The 25,785-nt window shown below is 34.8% G+C and overlaps 2 protein-coding genes and 1 long non-coding RNA gene across 4 annotated transcripts in view; all 3 read right to left on the bottom strand.

Annotated features, from left to right (window-relative positions):
• On the bottom strand, positions 1-5,689 carry LOC112529483 (vesicle transport protein GOT1-like). The gene is made up of 7 exons (XM_025140782.1): positions 5,533-5,689; positions 5,136-5,219; positions 3,463-3,554; positions 2,704-2,784; positions 2,499-2,596; positions 1,535-1,616; positions 1-334 (listed from the first exon to the last, which is right to left on the bottom strand). The coding sequence occupies exons 2-7, from the start codon at positions 5,164-5,166 to the stop codon at positions 296-298; spliced, it is 423 nt and encodes a 140-aa protein (XP_024996550.1). The 5' UTR covers positions 5,167-5,219; positions 5,533-5,689; the 3' UTR covers positions 1-295.
• Positions 5,690-8,351: 2,662 nt separating this feature from the next.
• LOC112529499 lies at positions 8,352-10,358 on the bottom strand. Its single transcript, XR_003070934.1, has 2 exons — positions 10,254-10,358; positions 8,352-8,736 (listed from the first exon to the last, which is right to left on the bottom strand). It is a non-coding gene; the product is annotated as an uncharacterized LOC112529499 (long non-coding RNA).
• A 6,712-nt stretch (positions 10,359-17,070) lies between these two features.
• LOC112529265 (pyruvate kinase isozyme G, chloroplastic-like) overlaps positions 17,071-25,785 on the bottom strand; it is a 20,120-nt gene continuing 11,405 nt past the window's right edge. The window contains exons 9-13 of one of the 2 annotated variants that reach the window (XM_025140456.1): positions 22,477-22,579; positions 22,218-22,366; positions 20,987-21,095; positions 19,683-19,809; positions 17,071-17,401 (exon numbers count right to left, since the gene is read on the bottom strand). In XM_025140456.1, the coding sequence (XP_024996224.1) occupies positions 19,696-19,809; positions 20,987-21,095; positions 22,218-22,366; positions 22,477-22,579 (475 nt within the window). In that variant the 3' untranslated portion in view covers positions 17,071-17,401; positions 19,683-19,695. The remainder of the gene's footprint in view (positions 17,402-19,682; positions 19,810-20,986; positions 21,096-22,217; positions 22,367-22,476; positions 22,580-25,785) is intronic. The other variant, XM_025140457.1, reaches the window with a different exon arrangement.

The raw sequence follows: 25,785 nt of genomic DNA on the forward strand, positions 1-25,785 counted from the left end.
AAAATATACACAAACCTTACTTCTATCCAAGGGATAAAGAGATTGTTTCTGTAACGATCGAGATCCCAACTTGCCAGCAATGCACAAAAATCAACGAACAAAAAATTCCGAGTCCAGTCAGGTGTTTATACACGAAGAATTTTTTTCTCTTCAACAACAAAGTGAAAGAAAGAAAGAAAAACAAATGCTAAAGTGACCAAGACCCAAATCTGGATTAAGAAAACTTCGTCTTCGATAATGATACCAAGAAAGTATTCACAAGGCTCGGTTTTTCCGGCAAAGCCTGGATTTAATTTCATACGGGCACCCTTTTGCCACGATATCGATCAAAGAACTGTCCAAAGAAACAAAAACATTTACATGTCAATTAGTAAAGATGTCGAAAAAATAACTATAAAAGATAGCAATGGACATGTTAGAATTCAACAAAAGACCATCTATGGATTCCGAGATCTAAGTTGGTTCTGATCATACTTTATGCTCAGAAGTTCAACCAACTTTGAATGTTTAGGGTGCGTTTGGTGCGAGGACGGAATTAAACAGAATTAGACAGGCGAGAGAAGAAGTTGTCGGAGGTTTTAGGATTTTAATTTGACATGAGTAGTTTAGTAATTTACCTATCTCATCTATCTGCCTTATTTTTGTTCCACCTATTTTGGTGAGACATAAAAATGCATTTTTGTCAGACTCGGGGGCTGTTTGGTTGATTTTCCATTAAGTCCTGTATGGATAAAGACATTTGTGTCGATTAATCTACTTGTATAGATTGGAAAAAATTTTGTTTGGAAGAGTTCTTTCATGGATGAAAGGATAGTGTTTTTTAATTGGGAGGGGCAAGTTTGAAAAAAACTTGGTTTTTTGCATAAAGCTCCCCCTTAGAAGCTTACTGAATAAGCCATTTTCTACATCATTAAACCACTACCAGACAGTCATTTATAGCTGACCGAATAAGCTGTGAGTCTCATTAAGCTGCTAACAAACAATCCCTCTGGTTCTGTACTATCACAGTGTTCAACCACCCAGGGAGTCATGATTACGAACATGTCATAATTAAAACAATTTTTTAATAACAGAAAACATATTATTATCTTTTAACCCCAAAAGTTTGCTCATATTCTTTCCAAAAAAAAGTTGCTCATATTGGGACTCCATTAATTGGCTTAAAATCATAAAACCATATCAATAAAACCGGATGGACCGGCGACACAAAGGTAGGCAGGTGAAAGAATTATGCAGGGTTTTAGTGTTTTAATTTGACATAAGTAGTTTAATAATTTCCCAATCTTGTCTCATTTCGCTGCTTTTTGTTCCACCAATTTTGGGGGGACAAAAAAAAATGTATTTTGGTCCCATTCAGTCTTGTCATGTCTTAGTCTAAATATCGCACCAAATGTGGGACAACAAGTTTTTGTTTTGTCATTCCCGTCCTATCCTGTCCCGCTTACCAAACAAAGAAAGGGAGACACGTAACATCACATCAAAAGGCGATAAAATACCAACAAGGTGAATGGTAACAAGGGCGGGAGAAACTTACGGATCTAATATAAGGTTGTTGAAACACCCAACCAATAACAGGTATCTTCTGCACAAAAACCGCTAGCGTGGGCCAGAAGCCGCTGCAAAGAGTACCTTATAAGTAATCAAAAGTAAGGGGCCATTTACCAAATGCTTACTGACAAGAGTCACCACCCTCATTTACCTTATCGGGTAACATTCTCGGCAATCAAAATGGATTGTTGGTAAGCATCTCTTACCTAGTAAGCACTAAGGGTGCGGTTGGTATATAGACATGATAGAGCACTTGGTAAGACAAAACTGGACAAGACAGAACATATAAAATGATCAATTTACCCCTAATAAGTTGTTTATATATTTTGATTAATTTATGTAATTTATTAAATTATATAATAAAATACATATTTTTCATAACAAAATATATCATTAGAAAGTTTTTGTCAAGATCATTAAAATGACACCAAAATAAAAAGTTTATATAGTTTCCATATATTAATATTTAATAAATTACATAAATTAATCAAAATATATAGAGATTGTGTAAAAGTATTATTTGGAGATCAATAAAGTGAAAGTTTAAAGGATGAATAAAATGTAAAGAGGGAGATGTATTTGATGTTTTAGAAGAGAATTAAGTTCTATTTTGAAGTTATATTGGTAAAATATAGGTAATCTCCACCTAATTCCATGGGGTGGAGATGGAACAAGCCTGTTCCACTCTGTTCCACATAAAGTCCTACCAAACATACAACAGTGATCGTTGTTCTGTTCTGTCCTATCCAGTGTACCAAGCGCACCCTAACCGGGTAAGAGTCTTTTCCCTCACATAAGATTCTTGGTCCTTGCTATGCCTCTTACCGGTAAGATTCTCGGGCTATGCCATGCTCATCCATTAAGGTAAATGACGCTCGATAAGTGTTTGGTAAACAACCCATAAATCTATGTATAAAAGTAAGCATTTCATGATATCATATTAAACAAACCTGAATAGGATAATGAAACCATAAGCCTCTAATGCCATTCCTATTACAGGCCATCCAATGATAACAAAGAAGAAGCCAATACCAAAAGAAATTGTGCCCTGTCCAATCAATCAAGCAAAAGTTAAATGGAAATGCAAATGAAAACTGAAAGAATTAAAAAACACAAATAGAAATGGAGTCAAGATGGTAAGAAAGCAATGGAAACCTTGAAATTGCTGCGTTTCATGAAGAATTGCAAAGAGGATTTGACACCGATGGTCATTACCACTCCCGAGATGAATAGGATCTGGTTTAGTACAACAAGAAAATGGTGTTTACATTAATCGTCATCAACTCAACCTTGGCAATAAGCAAACATGGACACTGTTTTTTTGGAAGGGTGTCCCGGGCTATGCCCAAACTAATCACGGCAAATTGCGACTATAAGACATCAGTTCTGATAAACTCGGTAGATAAAATTGTTGTGGACGCCTGGAATTGAACCCAAGGCAGATGAGATATTTCACCACATCCCCCTGAGCCTCAACCACAACACCACAACCTTTGTGGTTAACATGAACAGTATTCTTGAAACCTTTTTTATGAAGGAAGGGAGGGAAACGAAAGGAAAGGAAAACAAAAGAAAGCGTGTTCTCGAAACTTTTAAGAGGGAAAAAAGATTACATGTTTCCTCCCAAATGTGGGAAGAAATGGATGGAAAGAAGTGAAAACCTTTGGACAGTTTAGTAAAATTTACAAAACTACCCGTCAATTTAACACCATCAAAACAAATGTAAAGAGAGTATTTGTGAAAATGACATCTTTCCTTTCCTTTCTCTCTCGTTCGAGAACACAAATAAAAATCTTTCTTTCCTTTCCATTTTCCCTCCTTTTCCTTTCTATTCCTTTCTCCCCAAATTCGAGAACATAGGGGAAGAGAGAAAAAGGGAGAAATCAGAAAATTGAGAAACTGAGAGATACTAACATTTCCAATGGCAAGTAACCCCTTGTCAAAGAAGAAGATAATGCCCAGAAACGAGAAAAAGACACCGAATCCGGTCAATCCCAGCCCAATCTCTGTTCCATTGAAGAACAAATAGTTTAACAGATGGATGTTAGGGGGCAAAATTCAATACAAGTGACAGAAGCTGATGCATGTCAAAACCATCTCTATGTGAAGCTTAAATAGTTGCTGTTGATTGATAATGTGAAGAAATTATGTGGAACCCCATTAAATTACTCTCCAAAAGAGCCCTTGAGGAGAGAAAAGAGGTTCCAAGAGGAAAAATGGTCCAAGTCTAGCTGATGTGGGACACTTAACAAGCCCCCTCCAACAGATGCTAGATAGGCACATATTGTCCTAGATTGTCAAGAGGGGGTTAAACGGGTGAGAGGGTTAGACAAGTAGAGACACAGTGTCGAGTACCTAGAGTGATAGACCTTGGCTCTAACATCATGCGAGAATATGTGGAACCCCATTAGCTTGCTCTCCAAAAAGATCCCTAGAGGAGGGAGGGAGGTTCCAACATATATAGAGGAGAAATGGTCCAAGTCTAGCCAAAAGGAACCTTAACAGAAATCTCTTATATTACGAAGCTAAACTCTCATTAGATTAATCTGCGCTACTGAAGCTAATCCCTCATTACTCGCACTATTTCTCTCACTGGTTCTTCCTTTTTATATTACGAAGTCAAGACATCTAATTTTGAAGGTCTGAGGTTATTGAATTTGAAATGTTTATCATTATTTTTTTTCATAAATCGGCATTCGTTTTTGTTTCATTTGTTTAGTTCGTTGCTGATTTGAGTTAAAAAGATTTAGGTTTTGCAGATCTTAATTGAGCCGAATTTTGGCCACTTAAAACCTAGATTGATAACTAAACTTCCCCAAATAATGAAACTTTCAGTTGGCTCTTCTGCCATTTATTTTAAGTTCAAATTCCTAAGATCACCATATACTGTAGCTTCAAATAACATATATTAGACAAATTGGTCATGGTCTCGGATGCAAACATACTTGAATCCTTTCTGTGAACCAAGGGACATTTTACCATCACACACAGGGTAAGATTATCGGTCATCACAAAACATAATATAAGCGTCTCTTACCTGGTAAGCACTAACTGCAGTTAGTGGCTGTTTGGTTGGTTTTCTATAAACTCCTGTATGAATAAAGTTGTCTATATGGATTAATCTTTGTGTATAGATTGGGAAGGGTTTTTGTTTGGGAGGGCTTTTTCATAGATGGAAGGAGAGTGTTTTTTGATTTGGGAGGAGCAGGTTTGGAAAAACTTAGGCTTTCTGCATAAAGCTCTCCTAGAAGCTTTCTAAATAAGTCACTTCCCATATCATTAAGCTACTATCAAACAGTCATATATAGCTGACTGAATAAGTTGTGAGTCTCATTAAGCTCATTGAGCTGCTAACAAACTAGCCCTAACCGGGTAAGAGTCACCACCTTTACTGAAGATTATCGGTTAGCAAAATAACACAATAAGATTGTTGGTAAAAGCCATCATATCCTATCGGCTAAGCAGTAAGCACCAGGTAACAGGCATCAAGTGTTTAGATAACCAGTAGCACACTAGTGTTAAAGTTCTAATACCACATGTACAGAGATCAATAAAACAAAAATGAAGTAAAGCAGTTGAAAGCTCACTTTTCCAGTCGTCCATCTCGAAGCCAACCATCGTGCGTATTCAGATGAAATCCTCCAGATGTCGAATCAAATTACCCTCGCAAACTGAACCACAATTACAATCAAGTTAATAAAAACCTGCAAAACTGGAAACAAAACCTACAAAAATGACAACTATTTTTCTCTTAAACCCCAACGACTTCAGGTCGATATCAATCTAGGTTTTTAACATCCCAAATTCGGTTCAAATTAAGATCTGGAAAACCTAAATCTCCTTCCCTCAAATCAGCAACCATCTAAACAAATTAAACAAAAACAAGATACAATAACACAAAATTGATAACCATTTCGAATGCAATAACCTCAGATCTTCAAAAGTAGATGCCTTAGCTTCGTGATATAAGAGATGAAAACGAACCTGTGAGAGAAACACCGCAAGCAATGAGAATTTAGCTTCAGTAGAGCAGGTCGATCTGATTATGGCGGAATTGTGTGTGTGTTTGGTGTGTGAAGATGGGGAGAAGGAGAATGAAGCATTTTTATTGTTCAGTTTCATGGTTCTTGCCAGTGAAGGAATCGATTGTCATTAGTGTGGTGATGTGTTTTTCTTGAAATTAAGGCATAATGGCAATTTCAGTCCCTGTACTTTTGAGCTTGGGATAACAAGGTGCTATAGTTTTAATATGGACATTTATGACCCTCGTTTTTTTATTAATTGTCAATTAAGTCATCTAACCAAGTTCTCGTCTTTTCATCCGTTCGAAAGTTTTACTAGAATGAAATAAAAGAATGTAAAACGGTGTTCAATAGAAATTTAGAAAGATACAAAGAGTCGAATATACCTTTTTCCTGATGTGTAGGGGTCAATTGACTGAACTGAACTTGAAATATTTGTTTTGCTAACTATGATCAAGACAATTCTCGTGAAAGTATTTCATAGAAGTGAATTGAGTCTCACGTACGGTTTCGTTGAGAAGGTGGTGATACCCACCTGTTAGGCCCGATGAGCAGTTTACGCAGTTGCATCCCTAGAACTAAGACGGGCTCAAAATGCATTTGGTTCTTTCTTTTCAATAAGTCTTGATCTCAAGAGAAACATGACGATCATTCAACCGGCCATCCCCATGGTGGCAACTGGTATGGGTCAACGAGATAGGCTTAGTTTCCTAATGCTTACCAAAGTCATTAGTATACGATCATAGACATGCACGTTTGTCAAGTTTAGAGGGAACGAGAGAGAATGGTGCTGGAAGTTTGATGGTCGAATGTTTTTTTTTTTTCTTCAATTTATGTATGCTTCTATATTGATTTATTATTTGAATACATGTCTATGGTTGTAATTATGGTTTTTATGGTTTAGTACTGTAATTACATGCCATATATGAAAACGCATTCAATTATGAACCACTGTCACTATGAGCAGTGGTGGTTCACGTTAGAGAAGCTTAAAACGAAACTAAAGATTTTTGGTATATTATGATATATCAGTTTTATGTTGTTTTATGGATTAAAAAAAGTTACATGTGGAATCAGGCAAAAAGAACGGGCTAAAACGATGTAAATATGGTATGCTTTTACCTTCAAAAGCTTGATTTTTCGTTAGGTATCGAGTTGAGTTGATTAGCATTTGTCTTTGTGACTGAATTGATGTTGGAACAGGATAGCTTTCCTTGTTGGTTAAAATCTTACTTGGAATTTGATATTTATGATACACATTATTTTAAAGGTTTCCAAATAAGGTTATATCTTTGCGTTTGAGAATCTAGGGAGTGTTTGGTTAGAGGTATTAGACAGTAATCAATGGGAATGAAAATAAAAGAAACTGTTTGGTTTTATCTAATATAATAGGCTCATTCCCCCAAGAAGCCCAAATTTTGATTCCAGGTTAAACTGGAGGGGAATGGAAGTACATTTTCATTTTCATTCTCTATCATTTTCATTTTCATTCCTCTGACTGAACAAAACATCCCCTTAGTTTGATCACCAAATTAAGAGCACCTCTAACAGAGTGACTTAGGGCATCCATACTTGGGATTCTTGTGAGCTTCGTAAACTTTTTCACCGTCAATTATTATTATTATTATTGTATTTTTTTAAATCTGTTAAAAACTAATGAAAATAAAATCTTATACGACTTATAGAAACTACATATTTTACTTATGAGAACCTACCATCGAAGATGTTTTGTTTATTCAAATTGTTTTTGTCCCATGTAATTCGTAAAATGCATCTTTGGTTACTATTTCAATTATCTAATGTTATATACACCGCTTTTATATCAAACTTAGATTAAATCATGCATAAGAAATGTGAAAAATAAAACGTAACGGTGCTTTTAACAATACATATGGTGCATTTAGCACTTAAATAATGTTTGGTACGCAGACATGACTGGATAGAACAAAATTTATTGTAATTGGTGAAACTGTGTTTGGCCATTGTTTTGCGATTTTCTCGCATTTTACAATGTGAACTTAATTTTGTGAAAAGTATATATCTTTTTTCACTGAAAGAACGTTTTAAATATGTATTTTAAAATATTATTACAAATCAATCTTATGAAATCATGTAAGATGGAAAATACTGACTATTACTTGTAATTTCTAATCAATTGTTTGTAACAGTTTCATTGAAATCACAGGATTTCAATTTTTTTTATTAACCTGGATATCCAATCCGTTATACGAGCCGACAAATCCAGGGCAACCACCTGCTTTGCAGATAGCCCGGAGTTACCGCATTTGAACCTCCGTGGCCACAAGAAGATTTTTATTCCTTCTTGGATTTGAACCTCTGACCTCCGGACACTTTTGACATTTGGAGTCAAGTTCAAACCAATCAAGCACCACCCTTGTGGTTAGAATTTCAATTATGCTCTTCTCTTTAAAACAAAAATAAGACTGGAATAAGATCCAATTATAAATCATATTGAACCTTGCAAACCAAACAGAATTAAAGAACGTGGTAAGTTGTTTGTTTACCTTTTAATAGTTCCATTAAGATAGAGTCTCTGAATCACTAAGAGGTGAACCTTGTTTGATAAAAAAAAAATCTCTCTCTTAATGATTCTAAAACCCTATCAATGATTTTGAATTTTTGATCAACCTTAACCATTCAACACTCTAATTTTATTCTGAATAATTACCGAACGATTATATTTCATTTTGCACTATATTATAAGAGTCTTTTAATCATTCTACACCAAACTATTCAGCAACTGCCAAACACACCCTAATATAACATAACTTCAATAATCTTCATTATAGTAAGAAAAACAGTAAAAAAAAGAGTAATTTTTTATTAGAAAGTCGAGTGACAATCAGGAAGATATTCGAATGTACCACAATATATAAACCTTCAAACCCTAGGAGTCGATGATCCGTTACAGTTGTAGTTAGTCGATGGTTCGATAGAAGCGATGGATATCAGTTCCGATCTCAACTCTTCCATGGTTTTCATTTGTCCATTGGTCACGTTAACCTCTTTTATGCCATTTGCATTTTCGGTCTCGGGTAAATAATCGATATCTTCAAGAACACCGTAAGAAATGGCGATGAGAGATTCCCTCGCAGCTTCTTCTGTAACGAGATGTCTATAATCCATATAACGTTGAACGTTTCTTCTGTAGATTACAAAAATAGACCGCATTAGAAAATTTAGTTGATTGGGTCTTATTCATGGGTGTCTCGAAAGCAAACTCTTGTCTTTTCAGATAGAAATAAACGTATATATCCCACCCCCAGACGTTACCTATTGAATTTGATTGATTTGGTTTTGTTTTTATGTGGAACCAATAATTTTGAAATGAAAAGATACCAAAATATGATAAGGTTATCAAAAATGCTATGAATTATTTTAAAATAAAAATTGACGAAAAAGAACACATAATTTTAGAAATATAAAATTATTTCATTTTTAATTAATTAATACTTAATTTACTAAACGTTTATTAGATAAACATTTACCAACAAAAGTCAAGGGTGACAATGTCGGTAACAACTTCAGTCATCAAAATGGATTATTGGTTATGATTATCAGTACTTGCTATGCCTCTTACCGAGTAAGCTTTTTGGTTCTTATCATGTTCACCCCTTAAATGCTTACCCGATAAATGTTTGATAAAGACCCATAAATAACAATTTTGGCCGATATAATTGACAAAAAAAAAAGGTAAAGGGAATTGTCCAAAATCGCCATTCTAGGCTCCTAAAGAACATTTTACAACGATTTTTTTTACCTGATTGACCAAAATAGACAAGATTCTGCAAATAGCATTTTCACAATTTTAACTATTTGTGTTGTCTTCTTTTTGTGAATTTCATATCTACAAAATAACCTTTTAACATTGGCCTTATCAAAGCTTTGAACTCTTAGAATGTTAGGGGTTCAAGTTTTATCAAGGTGACGAGTGTATGTGAGTTTATTTATCGTATTACTGGATATAAATATTATATACTTAAAAAAATAACAGTTTACAAGTTGCTAAAATGTTAATTACGAAATGCTAGACATGACAAATAACACTTCAACAAGTTAAAGCATGAAATCACTACTCTATGAATATTAGATTCATAAAAACAAGAGTTCATAAAGAGTTAGATTGCTACTTGCAAAATCTTAATTATTTTGGTCAATTACGTGAAAAAAACAATTAGTTTGGACAAATTCCCAAAAAGTAAACATTTACTTTGAAAATCGACATTTTACATAGCAACAAACTGAAGAGATACGAAAGGTTTTGAGCAACAAAAACGTCTAAATCCTGAAACCAGATCCAACAAACCACTTCAATTGCAAATGATATGAACAAATAAAACACCAGCAATTCAATTCAATACTCACACCGAATCAAACACTTTTTCCGGCAACTCTAAACCAAATAATTTCTAGAAAACCAGAAACGAAAACACGATCAAATGGATTCAATACTCATACCGAATCAAAAACTTATCTCGCAACTCTAAAACAAAAACAGAGATCGAATGATTTCCACACAGTTTCAGCTCCGTAACACCGAAATGAGTAATTTACATCAAACAGATTCCGCAATTTCTCGTAGAGAAACGAACGAATCTAAGGATTATGATTAAGAAAACTAAAAAACCAGAAGAATCGTATACAGATTGAAGAAGAACGTACCTGAAGTCGCTGGTTGAGGATGAAAAGTGGAGGTGGTATGTTGATGTTTAATGGCGGATGGCGGTAGGGTACTTAAAGGCGGTGGAGTTGTATTATTGTGGGATTCGTACACCGTATACCAACGTGGAATCGAGTAGGATCCTATCAATCGGTTTTTGGATTACTCCTATTACTTTTTTGACTTCTTTTTATTATTTATTTCAAAATTTCGCCGCCTTAGATTTCTTATTTTATTATATAATTTAAATTTAAATTTAAATTTAAATACTTATTGATAAACTAGAACGGTGTATGTATAATGCAACGAAATACATCTTGATTTTAATATTTTATTTTATTATGTTTTTCACAGTTGATGTTATAATACGGTTTTATGTGGTTTTGACTTTTGAAAAAACGATAATGTTTTTATTTTTAAATAAATTATAAATATGAAGATCTATAATAAAAAGGTGAAAGATATTGATATTAGTACCGAACTAACTATTTAAAATTTCTCATCTTTTGTGTATTTCTTTAATTCATTTTTTATTTTTGGTTTAATAATATAATTTTTTTATAAAGATAATAATTAAGTATTTTGTTACAACTAAATGAGTATCTTAATTATATTTTAGATTTTCTATATTTAAAATAAGATGTTTATCTTTTATTTGATTATGTTTATGTGCAATTAGTTACACGAATCTATCATGAAGCTTTAAGAAGTTGTATTTACATACAATTTACTTATGATCTTAAATTTTAAGTAATATGTATCAATAAACGGTACTTCTTGAATAAAAAATGGTTTTTAAGAGTTTTTGTGAAATGTTTTGTAATGTAGTATGGATAATAAGAGCATCTTTAATGGAGGTTTTATACAGACACAGACACACATACAGAATTAGGGGTTATTTGTTATGGATAACAAGAGCACCTTTAATGGAGGTCTTATATATTAATTAATTAATATTTATTTCAATTTTATGTTTTTATTGCACTTTCTAACCGTCGTTTTGAATAGTAATATTTGTAAAATCAATAAACATCTGTCAATATTATTCTGAAAATTTAATGAAACTGTTCGAAAACGTCTATTGTTAAACTAGAAAGAATTAGGGGTTATTTGTTTGTCTTTTAATATTAAAAGACAGTTTCCGAGTCATAAAAGGTGAATCTCGTTTGTCATTTAAAACAGTTATCAAACAACTATATTTCATTTTGCATCATAGCATACATAATCTTTTAATCATTCTGTATCAAACCATTCAACAATTATCAAACAATTATTTAATTGAAAGTTTAACATAAACAAATATCTTGATGTGATTTCGGAACATGTAAATCACAAACTTTAACACCCAATATCAGTTTATCATGATTAGGGGTGAGCATAGGCGGGTACCTCCCCTATTTAACAGGAACCAGAACCGAAACCAGTAGTTCTTGAGATATTGGAACCGGAACCGGTTAGAGCGGTTCTTGAATGTTTGAAACCGGAACCGCCGGGAATCAGTTCCGGTTTCGGGTACCCGCTTCCTAAAATGCTAAAATTTTGTTATTTAGAAATAAAAAATAAAAATTGCCAAAATACTAAATAAATAAACAAGAATACAAATTATATGGAATAATTGTTACAAATATTATTTAACGATTACAAACCATAATAGAGTAATAGTAAATGTTGAAAGTTTAACGATTACATATTATAATTGTAAATGTTCAAAGTTTAACGATTACATACTACAAATCCAATTAAACACACAATTTGGAAAAATACGAATCATTTTATCTCGAATTATGAATTTGGTTTCAACTTCTTGCATATCCATCGCATCCTCAACCTCGTAAGGTACCTGTGAATAATTAAGTGTTAAAAAACTACACAAACTCGTAAAAAACTGCACATATTTTTAACTAAAAACTGCACATATTTTTAAACAAAAAACTACACAAATTTTATATAAGAAAACTGCACAAACTTTGTATAAAAAACTACATATATTTTTAAAATAAAACTACACAAATTACATTAAAAAAAAACTGCCCAAATTATATTAAAAAAATTAGCTATTATTTTTTAATTGAAAAATATCGGGTACCCGCCGGTTTCGGTTCAAGGTCTCGACGGGTAACGGTTCCGAAAAATCGAGAACCGGAACCACTCATATCGGTTCCGGTTCTGGAACCGACAGTTCCAAGGTAGCTTCAGTTCCGCAAGTAAGTACCCGGTTCCGCTGCTCAACCCTAATCATGATCGTTTAGTGAGACTAATACCGAGATTAAAGAAATATGTCGGTCTCTTTTTTATCCCACTAATCATGTAAAAACCAAAATCATTATTTTTATTTAATATAAGTTTATTTATATCTATGTTTTTCTTTCTTTTTTTTCAATAAAAATAATAATGTATTTTTAAGTGATTGGTGAATAGGTGCAACACATTTTTTGTACAAACATGATTGAATTTTGTCCCAAATTTCATGTCCCTTCCATGTCTCACAAAAAATAGCATATCTTAAAGTACACTTTAGAAACTCATTTTAATTCAAAACAAATTTAATTTTGGTACATGTTTTTGTTTTAATTGGTTGAAAATTCAATAATAAAAGAGTAGTAAAACTAAGGGAAAATTGCATCAAAATGGAACCAACTTTCACCTAATTCATATTTTAGGGAATCAACTTTCAAAATCGTCATTTTGCGGAACCAACTTACACCTGATTCCTATTTTGGGGAACCAACTTGCACCTGATTCCTATTTTGGGGAACCAACTTTCAAAATCGTCATTTTGGGGAACCAACTTGCACCTGATTCCTATTTTGGGGAACCAACTTGCACCTGATTCCTATTTTGGGGAACCAACTTGCAAAATAATTATAGAAAAATAACAAAAATTCGTTTTTTTTTTCCAAAAATTAATACAATAAAATCTATTTTTCATTTCAAATATCGTTTTTTTAATTCAGATATCAAATTCAACATTTAAAAAAAATCCAAATTACCACAATAAAAATTGTTTTTTACAGTTTACTAATGCAAAAAAAATGAATTTAATAGAAAAAAATTAATTGATGCAATTGGTTAGATATAAAAATCTTGAATGTGATATTAAATATTTATTTTTTATTGTATCAATTAATTTTTTTGCATTAGTAAAAAACATTTTTTATTGTGATAATTTGGATTTTAAAAAAAAAAATATTCAATTTGATATTTGAATTAAAAAAATGAGTTTTTAAATGAAAAATAGATTTTATTGCATTAATTTTTGGAAAAAAATGAATTTTAGTTATTTTTCTATAATTATTTTGCAAGTTGGCTCCCCAAAATAGGAATCAGGTGCAAGTTGGTTCCCCAAAATAATGATTTTGAAAGTTGGTTCCCTAAAATAGGAATCAAGTGCAAGTTGGTTCCCCAAAATAACGATTTTGAAAGTTGGTTCCCCAAAATAGGAATCAGGTGCAAGTTGGTTCCCCAAAATAACGATTTTGAAAGTTGGTTCCCCAAAATAGGAATTAGGTGAAAGTTGGTTTCATTTTGGTGCAATTTTCCCTAAAACTAAATACTAAATTAAGGGGGGTGTTCGATTGTGGTTTAATGGCTGCATAGCCTGTATGGCTTAAACGACTGTTCGGTTGTGGCTTAATACTACAGCTAGGTGCTTATTCGCATAGCTAAGGTAGATCTGTCCTTAGCACTCAATCATAGTTATTCCAGAAATGTCCCTTGTCATATTAAATCGACACATACGCCTCCACAAGGAAAACCTATAAGATCTATGATATGAGCTCTCTCACAGTAGGTCGTCGCCTCCTCCCCCATCGTAGGTCAGCTAGCTCAACCTCCTCCATCGTTCGTTATCTCCTCCTCCTCCTCCTGTCGCCAGTCGTCACCTCTTCCCCTATCGCCAGTCATCGCCCCCCCCCCCAACAAATTGTATATGTTCTTTATCTTTTTCACTCATTGTTGTTTTCAAATAAATATTAAGAGGTTTAAGTATGATTTTAGTGGGTTTCTTCCAGGTCACCGTAACTCCTCTTCTCCCTTTTGCAAACACCAGTAGTCCCAAAAAATAGGGAAGAAAAACAAGCCAGTTGTCAAGAACAAAAACCCAAGTTGTCAAAAATCCTAATAAAACAAAAGAACCAGTTGCTTTTTCATTAGGTTTCAAGAATTTTGACGTTGGAAAGGGTTCTGATAGGTTGTTTTGAATTCTTCAATAATTTTGTTTTCTTCAAGCCTAAGTCAATAATTTTATAACTTTTATAATTCAAAATTCATTTACTCAACATTTTTATCATATAGACTGCGGGTAAAATGGTTATTTCTGACATTCAAACAGTTTATTCAGCACGGCAATCGAACAACAACTTATTTGTTATGATACAGACATCTTTATCTATACAGTTCGTAATAGAATACAAACCGAACAATCTCTAAGTGGGCTAGTATAATTAGAAAATATATGAAAATGACATAATTTAACGCCAACCGGTTAGAGATAATTAATGTTATTTTAACGAATTGTGTAAATTTAAGTGCTAAAATCTAATACTGTTACTATATTTAACGTTTTCGGTTAGACACATTCATTGGATCAACAAGTGGTGTCTATTTTCATGATGTTTTAACATGCCCATTGGATATTTGATATATTTTATATTTTTGTCCACCCATCAACTTGTAATTGATAGCTCTCATATCAATAATTACTATATATAAAGATCGGGATGACCCGTCCTCTCACTCTCAGTGGCAGGTAGAGACGTGCATCCCGATCCCCCCTAAAAAGGGTACCTATATCTGAAACCGACACAAGTGGGTAGGTTCTTTGCTTTGTATTTAATTAAACCACATGTTTCACCGCTTGTGCGGGTCCCTGCCAATTCCTTTGAGTTTCATTGTTTGTCGGTTTCGGGAATATCCCCATTCATAGGTCAGAGATATCACCGCTTATGTTGGGATCCTCATCCTTTGTCAAGAGAGACGAATTGAGGGGAAAAAATTAAACAAGAACACAAAATAATAAACATGATATTAAATATATTAGTACTAGAAAGGTTATGGGTTCGATCCCAAACCCTCTTGCTACCATCAGCACTTTGGTGAACCAAAAACTGCATACTCATATTGGTGTCCTTGAAGGCAGATTTCATATGGAGCCGATTAGAGTTGCTGGTAATCAACTTTTTGTCCAAATAAATATAATATTAAATAAATAAATACTAATTGTGAATAATGTAGTTTCATGGGTTTTCTTGGCAAAACCCAAATAGATTTCTGTTTTTCTTTTTCATTTTTTCTGTTGTTACCAAAAAAATAAAAATTGTCTGATTGGTTTGAACTTGGGATCCAAATGTCAAAAGTGTCCGGAGGTCCCAGGTTCGAATTCAATGAGTAATAAAAATCCCCTTGTTGCCATAGAGGTTCAAATGCGGCGACTCCAGGCTACCACGAAGCGGGTGGTCGCCCTAGAATTAATCGGCTAACAAAACGGGTTAAATATCTAGATTAATAAAAAAAAAAAAATATTGGAATCAATTAACTTAAAACGCTCTATTTTTTTTTATTGTGTCAAGACGATAGAGTGGGTGTTCGGGTACCTTGTAGTCTATGCCTAAATCCTCCCGCACTCGGGGTGAACCAGGTACCCACCAAGTACGAATCAAAGTACCATCCCTAGTTGATGGAGGAGATACAGGTGATCGTACTTCGGGCTCATTAGATTTCTCAATGAATGCAAAGAGTGTTCTTGCGAACAAGTTGGTGTGAAGGCACATGAGACGATGAACACGATGGATTTTTTTTTGGATTCAATGAGGTCGGAGATGGTAGTGGACTAGTGGTTTAGAATTCGTTGTTGGATTCAGATAAAGTGACATCGGGGACCTTGTTCACAACGGAGGTGATTGATCTATAATTGTTTAAACAAAAACATAGCGGAGTTACCAAATCTAAGGAGCCGTTTACTAAAGCTAGTGCTTACATGGTCACTTAGGGGCCGTTTACTAAATACTTACCCGGTAAGTTTGGATCGAGTAACTTTCCTCACCTGATGTACATGGCAAGGGCTAAAAATCTTACCCGGTAAGAGTGATTATAGAGATAGAGAGTCTTACCCGGTAAATGATGGTGAGGACTCTTACCCGGGTAAGCGTTTATAGGATAAATTGTTGCATACGATACCGTTTTAATATGCTACAATCTTATCTGGTCAAATAGATTATAGTGTTGACTCCTACCGGTAAGCACTTACCTGGTAAGTATTTGGGTAAACGGCTCCTTACTCACTTTACCTTATCGGATGAACATGACACGGATTGAATATCTTATCCGGTAAGAGCAATAACAAGAACCGAGAGTTACCTAGTAATGAGAGTAATGACTCCTTACCTGATAAGCGCTTACCGGATGGGTTGTTGCATACGATACCATTTTAATGGTCTAAAATCTTACCTAATAAGTTAAGCTAATGTTGACTTTTACCGGTAAGCATCGGTTAAACAACCCCTTAGGGGCAGTTTGACAAATGCTTACCGGATAAGTACTTGTTGGCAAAAGTCACCACCCTCACTAATCTTATTAGGTAACATTCTCTGCCACCAAAATGGATTGTTGGTAAGCCTCTCTTACCCCCGGGTAAGAGTCTCCTCCCACTTTATCATGTAAGATTTCCGGTCCTTGGAAAGCCTCTTACCGGGTAAGACTAACAGTCCTTGTCATACTCACCTAATAAGGTAACTGACATCCGGTAAACACTTACCTGATAAGCGTTTGGTAAATGGCCCCTAAGAGACTGTTTGGTTAATTTCCATCAAGTCCAGTATAGATGAAGTTGAATTATAGTTTGTTTGTTATGATGAATAAACAATATATATACGTCCACAAATATAAACACCGTGAATGTAGCATGTGTGCATAAGAGAAGCACCACGTATTAGTATATGCATGTGAAATAAAACTAAAAGAAACAGCAGGCAAGAATTTGAGCTCTAAACGAGTTGCACGAATCAACCTGATTAGAAATATTTCGAGGTGGGTGATCGAGCAAGGTTGAACTCAACGCCCTTCATCCCGCTTGAACTCCGGTGTTCGAGTTGGGCCTACAGAATTTGAGCTTGAGCTCGGTTCACATTGCAGCACTAGATGATTCCACAAAGTTCTGCAGCACAACGATAACATTTGGAAATCATAACCATCGTTAAACTGCATTCTCTTCTTTAACAAATAAGGAAAATCAGAGATGCAAACATAGAAGAAAGATGACAATTGGTTGGTTTTCGACTAGTTATAACTTCGAAAAGAAACCGATTTTATCTATTTTTTTTCTTTTTTTGATGGTGGTACCGAAACACTTTCTTATGAATAAATGTACAACAAAACTTAATATATCTAGTACCTAGAATTGAATAAACCGAAGCACACGATACCAGTATATCTCATCCAGGGGCGGACCCACTCTATACCATAAGGTGGCACGGGCCACTGCTTGGTTCCTCTGTCACAATGTAAAAAATTATAGGGTCGTGAAAGGTGCCACCGTATCATTTTGTTGTGTGCAATCGTATTTATTTTGAAACTACAATGATGACACAAATTTCACTTTGTAGAGTTGGTTTGCATGGCTCCCCCCCCCCCCCCCCGGGGGTGCGGGTTCAAATCTTTTTTGGGTCATTTTCTTCGTTTTTAGCTTTTAATTTCAGATTTATTATGTTTCTAAAAACAATTTCAATAAGAGACTTGAACACAAGACCACACATACAAAAAACAAGGAACTAACCAACTGACGAATGATGAGTTTGTGAAAAATTTCCATATCTTCAATTCTTATAGTCAAATGATGCCACCACTTGAAAAAATTCTTAGATCCGCTTTTGATCCCACCTAAAAATAGGTAAAGGGGGTGGGATGCACGGAAACTTGTCCTCTATCCGGAAGGGTAGAGAATATGCTTTCATAGAGACTGTTGGAGTCCCACATTGACTAGATTAAGGCTATTTCTCCTGTATATATATTGAAACCTTCTAAATCCTCAAGGGCTCTTTTGGAGAGTGATCTGGGGGTTCCACATATTCTCACATGGTATCAAAGCCAAGGTCTGTCACTCTAGGGACCCGACACTCTGGCTAACCCCCTCTCGATACTATAGGTCCATCTAGCCTCTATTGGAGGGAGCGTGTTGGAGTCCCACATCGACTAGACTTGGACAATTTCTCCAGTATATATGTTGGAACCTTTTATTTCTCCTCAAGGTTTCTTTTGGAGAGTGATATGGGGTTCCACATATTCTCACATGGTATCAAAGCCGAGGTCTGCCACTCTAGGGGCCCGACACTCCGGCTAACCCCTTCTCGATACTATAGGTCCATCTAGCCTCCATTGGAGGGGACGTGTTGGAGTCCCACATCTACTAGACTTGGACCATTTCTCTTGTATATATGTTGGAACCTTCTATTTCTCCCCAAGGGCTCTTTTGTAGAGTGATTTGGGGTTCCACATATTCTCAAACAGACAAAAAGTGTGAGCGAAAAGGGAAGAAGAACCAAAACAAGCCAAACGAGTCCCCATTATGTCCCACCTGAAGGTAAAGTTTGGGGGAAAGGGGGTAAGATGTACGCCTCTACCCCGAAGAGTAGAGCGGTTCTTTCCATAAAGACCCACGATTCGAGAAGAGAGAGAGAGAGAGAGAGGCATAACCATATTAAGGTAGTCCAACCGACAAACCTCATCTCTAAACCTCTACCGCTCTACCTCCATGGTTCCTCTCTCTTGGCCATGCTAGCTTCAAAACCGAGAAATTGACCAAAATAGCCATTTTACCCTATTCAATTCACCACTTAGCCAATTTTCTCACGTACTCACCAAAATGTTGATACCTCCGCAAGTGCCCAAGCCGTAACTGCCGTAACTTGTGGAGGGGTATTTTCAAAAAAAAATTGTTTTTCATACTTGGAGGGGACGTGGCTTGTCTTGAAAAGTGGGAAAGAACCCTTCAACGCTCAGCAGGTTGCATACTTTCAACCCTCCACAAGTGGCAAGCTTGTCTTGAGAAGTGGCAGTGGGACTTGAGCTATTTTAGAAAAATGCCCCCTCCGCAAGTTGCGGCAAGGGCACTTGTGGAGGTATTGACTTTTTGGTGAGTGAGGCCAGTGGGAGAGAGTTGGCCAAGAGGTGAATTGAACCGGATAAAATGGCTATTTTAGTCAATTTCCCTACAAAACCTCACCCCTACTCCGCTACCCTAGTCCTTGGTCTCCAATAGCTCCTATCTATTAAATAGTACCCATAATTGAATAGTTCTTGCAAATTACTCTGGACTTTTATGGAGAGGCTGTTTAAGTGATGAATAACAATGTATGATTTTGGGCTTATTCTAAACTTATGAATGATTAAATTAAGAAAATAATAATAAAGACAGGCTTTAGCTACTCAAAAGGACTTACTTTTTATCGCGAGTCAACCTTGAACCATACGAACTTGTATGTGGTGAGTAGACTCTTGTCGCCAAATTGGTTGCGCTCCACTTTGAACAAGAGTCACATAATGTCCTTCCTTTACCAGATTCTTATCCTGACGGGAAAAAAATCATGAAGACTTTGAAAATTATACATAACGATAAGTAAATCCCTCTTCTCATGATTGACAGCAATCCAATTTAGGATGTTACGTTAACATTGCAATGTTTCCTTGTATACAGGGGCAGGTTCAAATGAGAACCGTAAATATTTTAAGAATGTGAGAACCAACTATTAATGATGAATGATGCGATAAATATTCATGATGAGAATTACACATAATGAAAATGCATGATATTCATGATCGGTTCTCAAAATATTTATGCTTCTCATTTGAACCTTCACACACACACACACACACACACACACACACATATATATATATATATATATATATATATATATAGAGAGAGAGAGAGAGAGAGAGATAGAGAGGAGGGAGTTTCAAATACAAACCCTCTAATTAGTAAAACCACATAAACCAATCTCAACCGTTCATCTAGTCTAGTGAATATCTGGTTCAATGAATATCGCGATTGTTTCCGAATATAAATGATGGATCATAATGAATGAACTCTGATAATCTTCCATAAATATCCAGATCATAATAAATGAACGCTCTTCATTTCCATAAATATGCCAATTGATTGGTTTGTACTAATTAGAGGGTCTGCAAAATAAAATGCCCCCCCTCTCTATATATATACATACACATATATACAGGGACCTTCTTTTGACAACCTTTCTTTGCGATAACCTTGAGAATTAGTGCATCATGTGCTATTTCATATGATTTTTACTCATCTAAGACTAGGATTTAGAATATTAATTAACATATATTTGTTTCACAAACCTTTTTAGCTTGTTTCTAAAACAAAAGTTACAAAGGTTTCACATTGTGAACCAAATACAATAAAACAAACACATTGTGAAACATATATATGTTCATCAATACAATAAATGCTAGCCTTATATGGGAAAAATCATCTAAAACAATACCTTAAGATAAAAGTTCTCACGGTCATCACAATATATAGAGTTCTCATTTGATTACGCCATATATATGACATTAATTTGTTTTACAAGATTCATTGATTTTATCGTCATTTAAAGGCGTTTAAGACATTTTCTTAATAGTAACATTTATCTTAAACCATGTTGTAGTCAAATGTTGCACCTTTCATGAGAAGGGGGAAGGACAGAAAAAGATGAAAGGGTAAGCCAACACTAACCAGTAAAATACCAAGAGCTCTTTCAAAAGTCTCCTCAGCATCATCAGAAAACTCCATATAGATGGGCATCACACCGTGATAAAGAATCAGTCTCTGCTTAAGTCGTTTACTACACAAACATAAAATCACCTTATTAAATTAGCTACGGTAAGAGTCCAAATGTAGTTCACTGTCCACATTTTTGTTTTAGCTTGTCCCAAAATAAGTATCTACTTTCAAAAGTTCGGGGCCGTTCACCAAACGCTTACTGGCAGGAAATCACCACCCTCACTTACCTTATCGTGTAACATTCTCAACCATCAAAATGGATTGTTGGTAAACGTCTTTTACCCGGTAAGCGCTAACCAGGTAAGAGTCTTCTCCCTCACCGCGTAAGGTTCTTGGTCCTTGCCATGCTCACCAAATAAGGTATGGGGTTGTTTGGTTGCTTTTCCACTAAGTATTGCATGGATAAAGTTGTCTGTTCTGTCTGTATAGATGGGGATGATTTTTGTTTAGGAGACTTTTTTCATATATTGAAGGAGCATGTTCTTTGAATTGGAAGGACATGTTCCGAAAAAACTTGGCTTTCTACACAAAGCTCCCCACTAAAAGTTGATTGAATAAGCCACTTTCTATATCATTAAGCCACTACCACACAGTCATGTATAGTTGATCGAATAAGTTGTGAGTCCCATTAAGCTCATTAAGCTACTAACAAACAAGCCCTAAGTGACACCCGATAAGCGTTTGGTAAGTTGCTAACAAACAGGCCAAGGTCTGCCACTCCAAGGACTCGACACTCTGGCTAACCCCCTCTTGACAACCTGAGACAATTTGTGTCCATCTAACCTCAGTTGGAGGGGGCGTGTTAGAGTCCCACATCGGCTAGACTTGGACCATTTCTCCTGTATATATGTTGGAACCTCCCCTTTCTCCTCAAGGACTCTTTTGGAGTGATATGGGGGTTTCACATATTCTCACATGGTATTAGAGCCAAGGTCTGCCACTCTAGGGACTCGACACTCTGGCCAACCTCTCGACACCCTGGGACAATTTTTGTCCATCTAGCCTCAGTTGGAGGGGCGTGTCGGAGTCCAGCATCGGCTAGACTTGGACCATTTCTCCTGTTGGAACCTCCCCTTTCTCCTCAAGGGCTCTTTTGAAGAGTGATATGGGGTTTCACATATTCTCACATAAACAAAAGGTACAAAGTTGAATATGTAATGTTAAAAGTGTAGTTTGGACTCACTCGTTTGTGAAGGCGAAGATAGTTGAGAAAGGCCGGTAATGGCTTAATATTACGGCCATTGACCCTGTTCTTGTGAAGACGATGATAGGAGTAGCAAGAGTGTCAGCCATTGTTGAAGCATGGAAGCCAAACATTTCACCCATATGGCTCTGAAAAAAGGTTGTCAATTTTAACCAACATGAAATATACTTGCTCACAAAAGCTACAAAGGTTAAAAGTATAATTACAGGTTATATAAAAAGTATCGATTACCACACACCTTGTAAGCAGTCTGACGAATAGGGGGAACTATTTTGATCGGAGACCTTGATTCGGTCCTCATTGCCACAGTGTGCATAACTTTCACCGCTTTTAAAGGAAACCTGAAATATTAACACGTAAGTAACAGTTAATTGTAATGAATGTGAATTTTGAAGTGGTTGATAGAATAAGTAAGGTTCTAAATGGCGTGACGAGCCACGGCGAGGCCACGATGCTTTCAAGGTGTGACTTATGGCGGCAAATCTCTATATCATATATAATATTATATATAAAAACACATGCTTGTACTATTACTCAATGAGTCAATGATAATAAACAATTTAAATTAGGTTATATATTAAAAATAGCAAATAAGACATTAAAAATGTAAAGAAGATCAAATATCGCTTGACAGAAATCGCGAATTAGGCCATGATGTGGCACATGCTTAACGTGGCATGAGACACAAGCCTTGAGCCACACCGCGCCATGGCGGCTGTTGCCGTGAGCCTTTAGAACAACAAAAACCAAACCAAACAAACCCTGTGCATCCCATCAGGAGATCTAGAAATTTCTAGGCAGGGACACAAAATAAGTAGCATAATATAAAATAATACAAAAAATAATTTTAAGAAGTACGGTTATATTAAAAATGACAAAAAAGTGGTTTTTTTGCAACATAAGAGTGAGTTTTTCCTTCTTTTTTTTATCCTTTTCTATTGCAACCTGTATGCAGACCTTACCTCTATCTCAAGAGACAATTAGAAGGTTAACAAAATAACTAATAACAATACTAGCACCATAAAAAACCTAATAATTAAACGAAGCATTAATGAATCTATTGATCTTAGACCAAACCAAATTAAGCATACTATCCCCTAACAATAAAATGAACATCCAAAGATATCCTTTATCTTAATAAATAAAGTTATCCGACAAATTTACTCGAGCCCTTGTACTTGTATACAAATATTTAAATTTTATTAATTTAAAGGAGACAATTCCTCTATATGGGAAAAAGGCTAATGTAACGGGACAGGGTCTCAAAAAAAATTCAAATAATCGGACAAGATAAGCAAAATATCCATTGCAAGATGAAAAAGAAATTCAAACATCTTGAAATTTTGCATTAAATCCACCATGAATTCGGATTCAGAAAAGTCTGGTGTTCATCATCAACGTTCTCTTTACCTTCAAATTTTTGTTGTTATTAGCTTATTAAGATCTTCATCTACTAAACATTCCATAGAAAGGCATTTGTTTAACAAGTTTCACGGGTAGATCTTTAGTTATAAAAAGGGATAATGTAAGTCCTATCAATATAAGGGAAATAATAGCTTGCATTCTCAGGCTCATTTATTGTTAAGAAACGATCAAAAGTGCATATAATTCACGTATAAACCATAAACCAACCACTTTTATGAAGAGGTGAAAAAGACAACTAATTTTTGTTTTGCTTTTGTTGGCAAAAGATGAAGATACAATGAGATGAAAAAGAAAATCAACTTTTGTTTTGTTTTTGTTAGTGGAAGACGAAGATATAAAAAGGAAAGAGGATGAAGGGTGGGATGGTTTAAGAAGGGTGTTTTCATCTTCTAACAACTAGGCATCTGATATACTTGGACGATATGGTCAGGTTTACCAGAGGAGACAATTAAGGCAACAATGTTAAGAATGGAATATAATCTCCTATTTTAAGCATTTATGTTATTTCTTTTATTGGCAAAATAATTTCTTCTTTTTAGAGGTTCCCTTTTTGGTTTAGGTTTCCTTGTTAGTAGGACACTATAAATATGGTGCTCCATTGTCTCTTGTATTTTCATGCAATCAATTAAGAGAGTCTTTGACTTTTGTGGAGATTACCTGTTCTCGAAATCAGGCACTTCTCGGGTCCTAACCCCAGGGTTGAATTTGGTTCTTATCAACATCTAATAACTTACAAGAAATAGTTTTAAAAAATATGAGGGGTATTTTTGTCCATTTACTGCATTTTTAGCCGGAAATTGATTGCATGGTCGGAAGTGGTGTGACATTTACATTAATTTTATGGCCCACCAGAGACAAAAAGAAAATATGGCATTTTGGTCGTTCATTAAAGAATAAACTGGCCCGAAGATGTATGAACTATTATCCCTTTCTAAAATAATGACTAGGTAAAACAGGAAGCAAATCGCATAAAAGGATACGTTAACTTTTACTTGAATATGCAATATAAAGCTCGAGATAAACTTTGCAACCAATTGGTTCATAAGTTTTCTTATTTTACCTTGACTGTAAAATTTCAAACAGACCACACATGTCTATTCACTTGAGTATTAATTTTACCTTAAAGTGCGTGTTAGTCATACCCCATCATCATCTTTTTGAATTTACTATATTCAATGCAACAACTCACGAAACTAAACATACAAAGACCTGACTTAAAGTCGCGGAAAAGAATGAAAAATTACACAAAGAAAATATGCAAATAATTCAGTCAGCTGTTCAACGTTTGGTAAGACGGAACTGGACAGAACTGGACAGAATAAAACCGATAAAATGACCGATTTACCCCTGATGAGTTGTTTATATATTTTGATTAAGTTATATAAAATTTACTAAATTATAATAAAATAAATATTTTTTATAACAAAATATATCATTAGGAAGTTTTCGTCAAGACGATTAAATTGGGACCAAAATAAGAAATTTGTGTAGTTTCCAATTTTTATTTTATACCTTTCTCTATTATTCTTATTACTAATATTTAATAAATTACATAAATTAACCAAAATATAGATTTCATATAAAAATAATATTCTGAGGACAGTAAAGTGAAAGCTTAAAAAGCTTAAAATAAAATAAATAAAATTCAAAGAATGAATAACATGTAAAGAGAGAGGCATATTTGATGTTTGAGAAGAGAATTAAGTTTTATTTTGAGGTTATATTGGTAAAATAAAGGTCTTTTCCACTCTGTTCCCGCATAAAAGTCCTGCCAAACATGAAACAGTGATTCTTGTACAGTGTATCAAACGCACCCTTAGAAACCGAAATTGTATAGTCCATTTAATTGAATACTATAATAGAGTTAAAGGAAATGGGTCCAATTGTTTGCGACTTTTTCAAGGGTTTATGTTGCTAATTTGAACAGATGTGAGGTTTTATGTGTCATCTATACTATATTATAAAGCATTTGGCTAAAACTCTTAAAAACTCTTAAACTCTTAAAACTCTTAAACCCGTTCATCCCTAAACAATTTCATCCCTATCTAATTTCATCCCATAACTGAATTCGTATAACTAACTGCAGATAAACACAATCAAATACATAATAAACATCTCATTT

The sequence above is a fragment of the Cynara cardunculus genome, assembly GCF_001531365.2.
Source record: "Cynara cardunculus var. scolymus isolate 2C chromosome LG 16, CcrdV1, whole genome shotgun sequence".
Classification (NCBI taxonomy): domain Eukaryota; kingdom Viridiplantae; phylum Streptophyta; class Magnoliopsida; order Asterales; family Asteraceae; genus Cynara; species Cynara cardunculus.

Coding starts and splice junctions, on each gene's coding strand:
- LOC112529483 (XM_025140782.1), bottom strand. CDS start 5,166: ATGGTTGGCTTCGAGATGGACGACTGGAAAA. Junction 3,555..5,135: donor CGAGATGGACGACTGGAAAA/GTGAGCTTTCAA, acceptor TCAATGGAACAG/AGATTGGGCTGGGATTGACC. Junction 335..1,534: donor AACAACCTTATATTAGATCC/GTAAGTTTCTCC, acceptor TTCTTTGGACAG/TTCTTTGATCGATATCGTGG.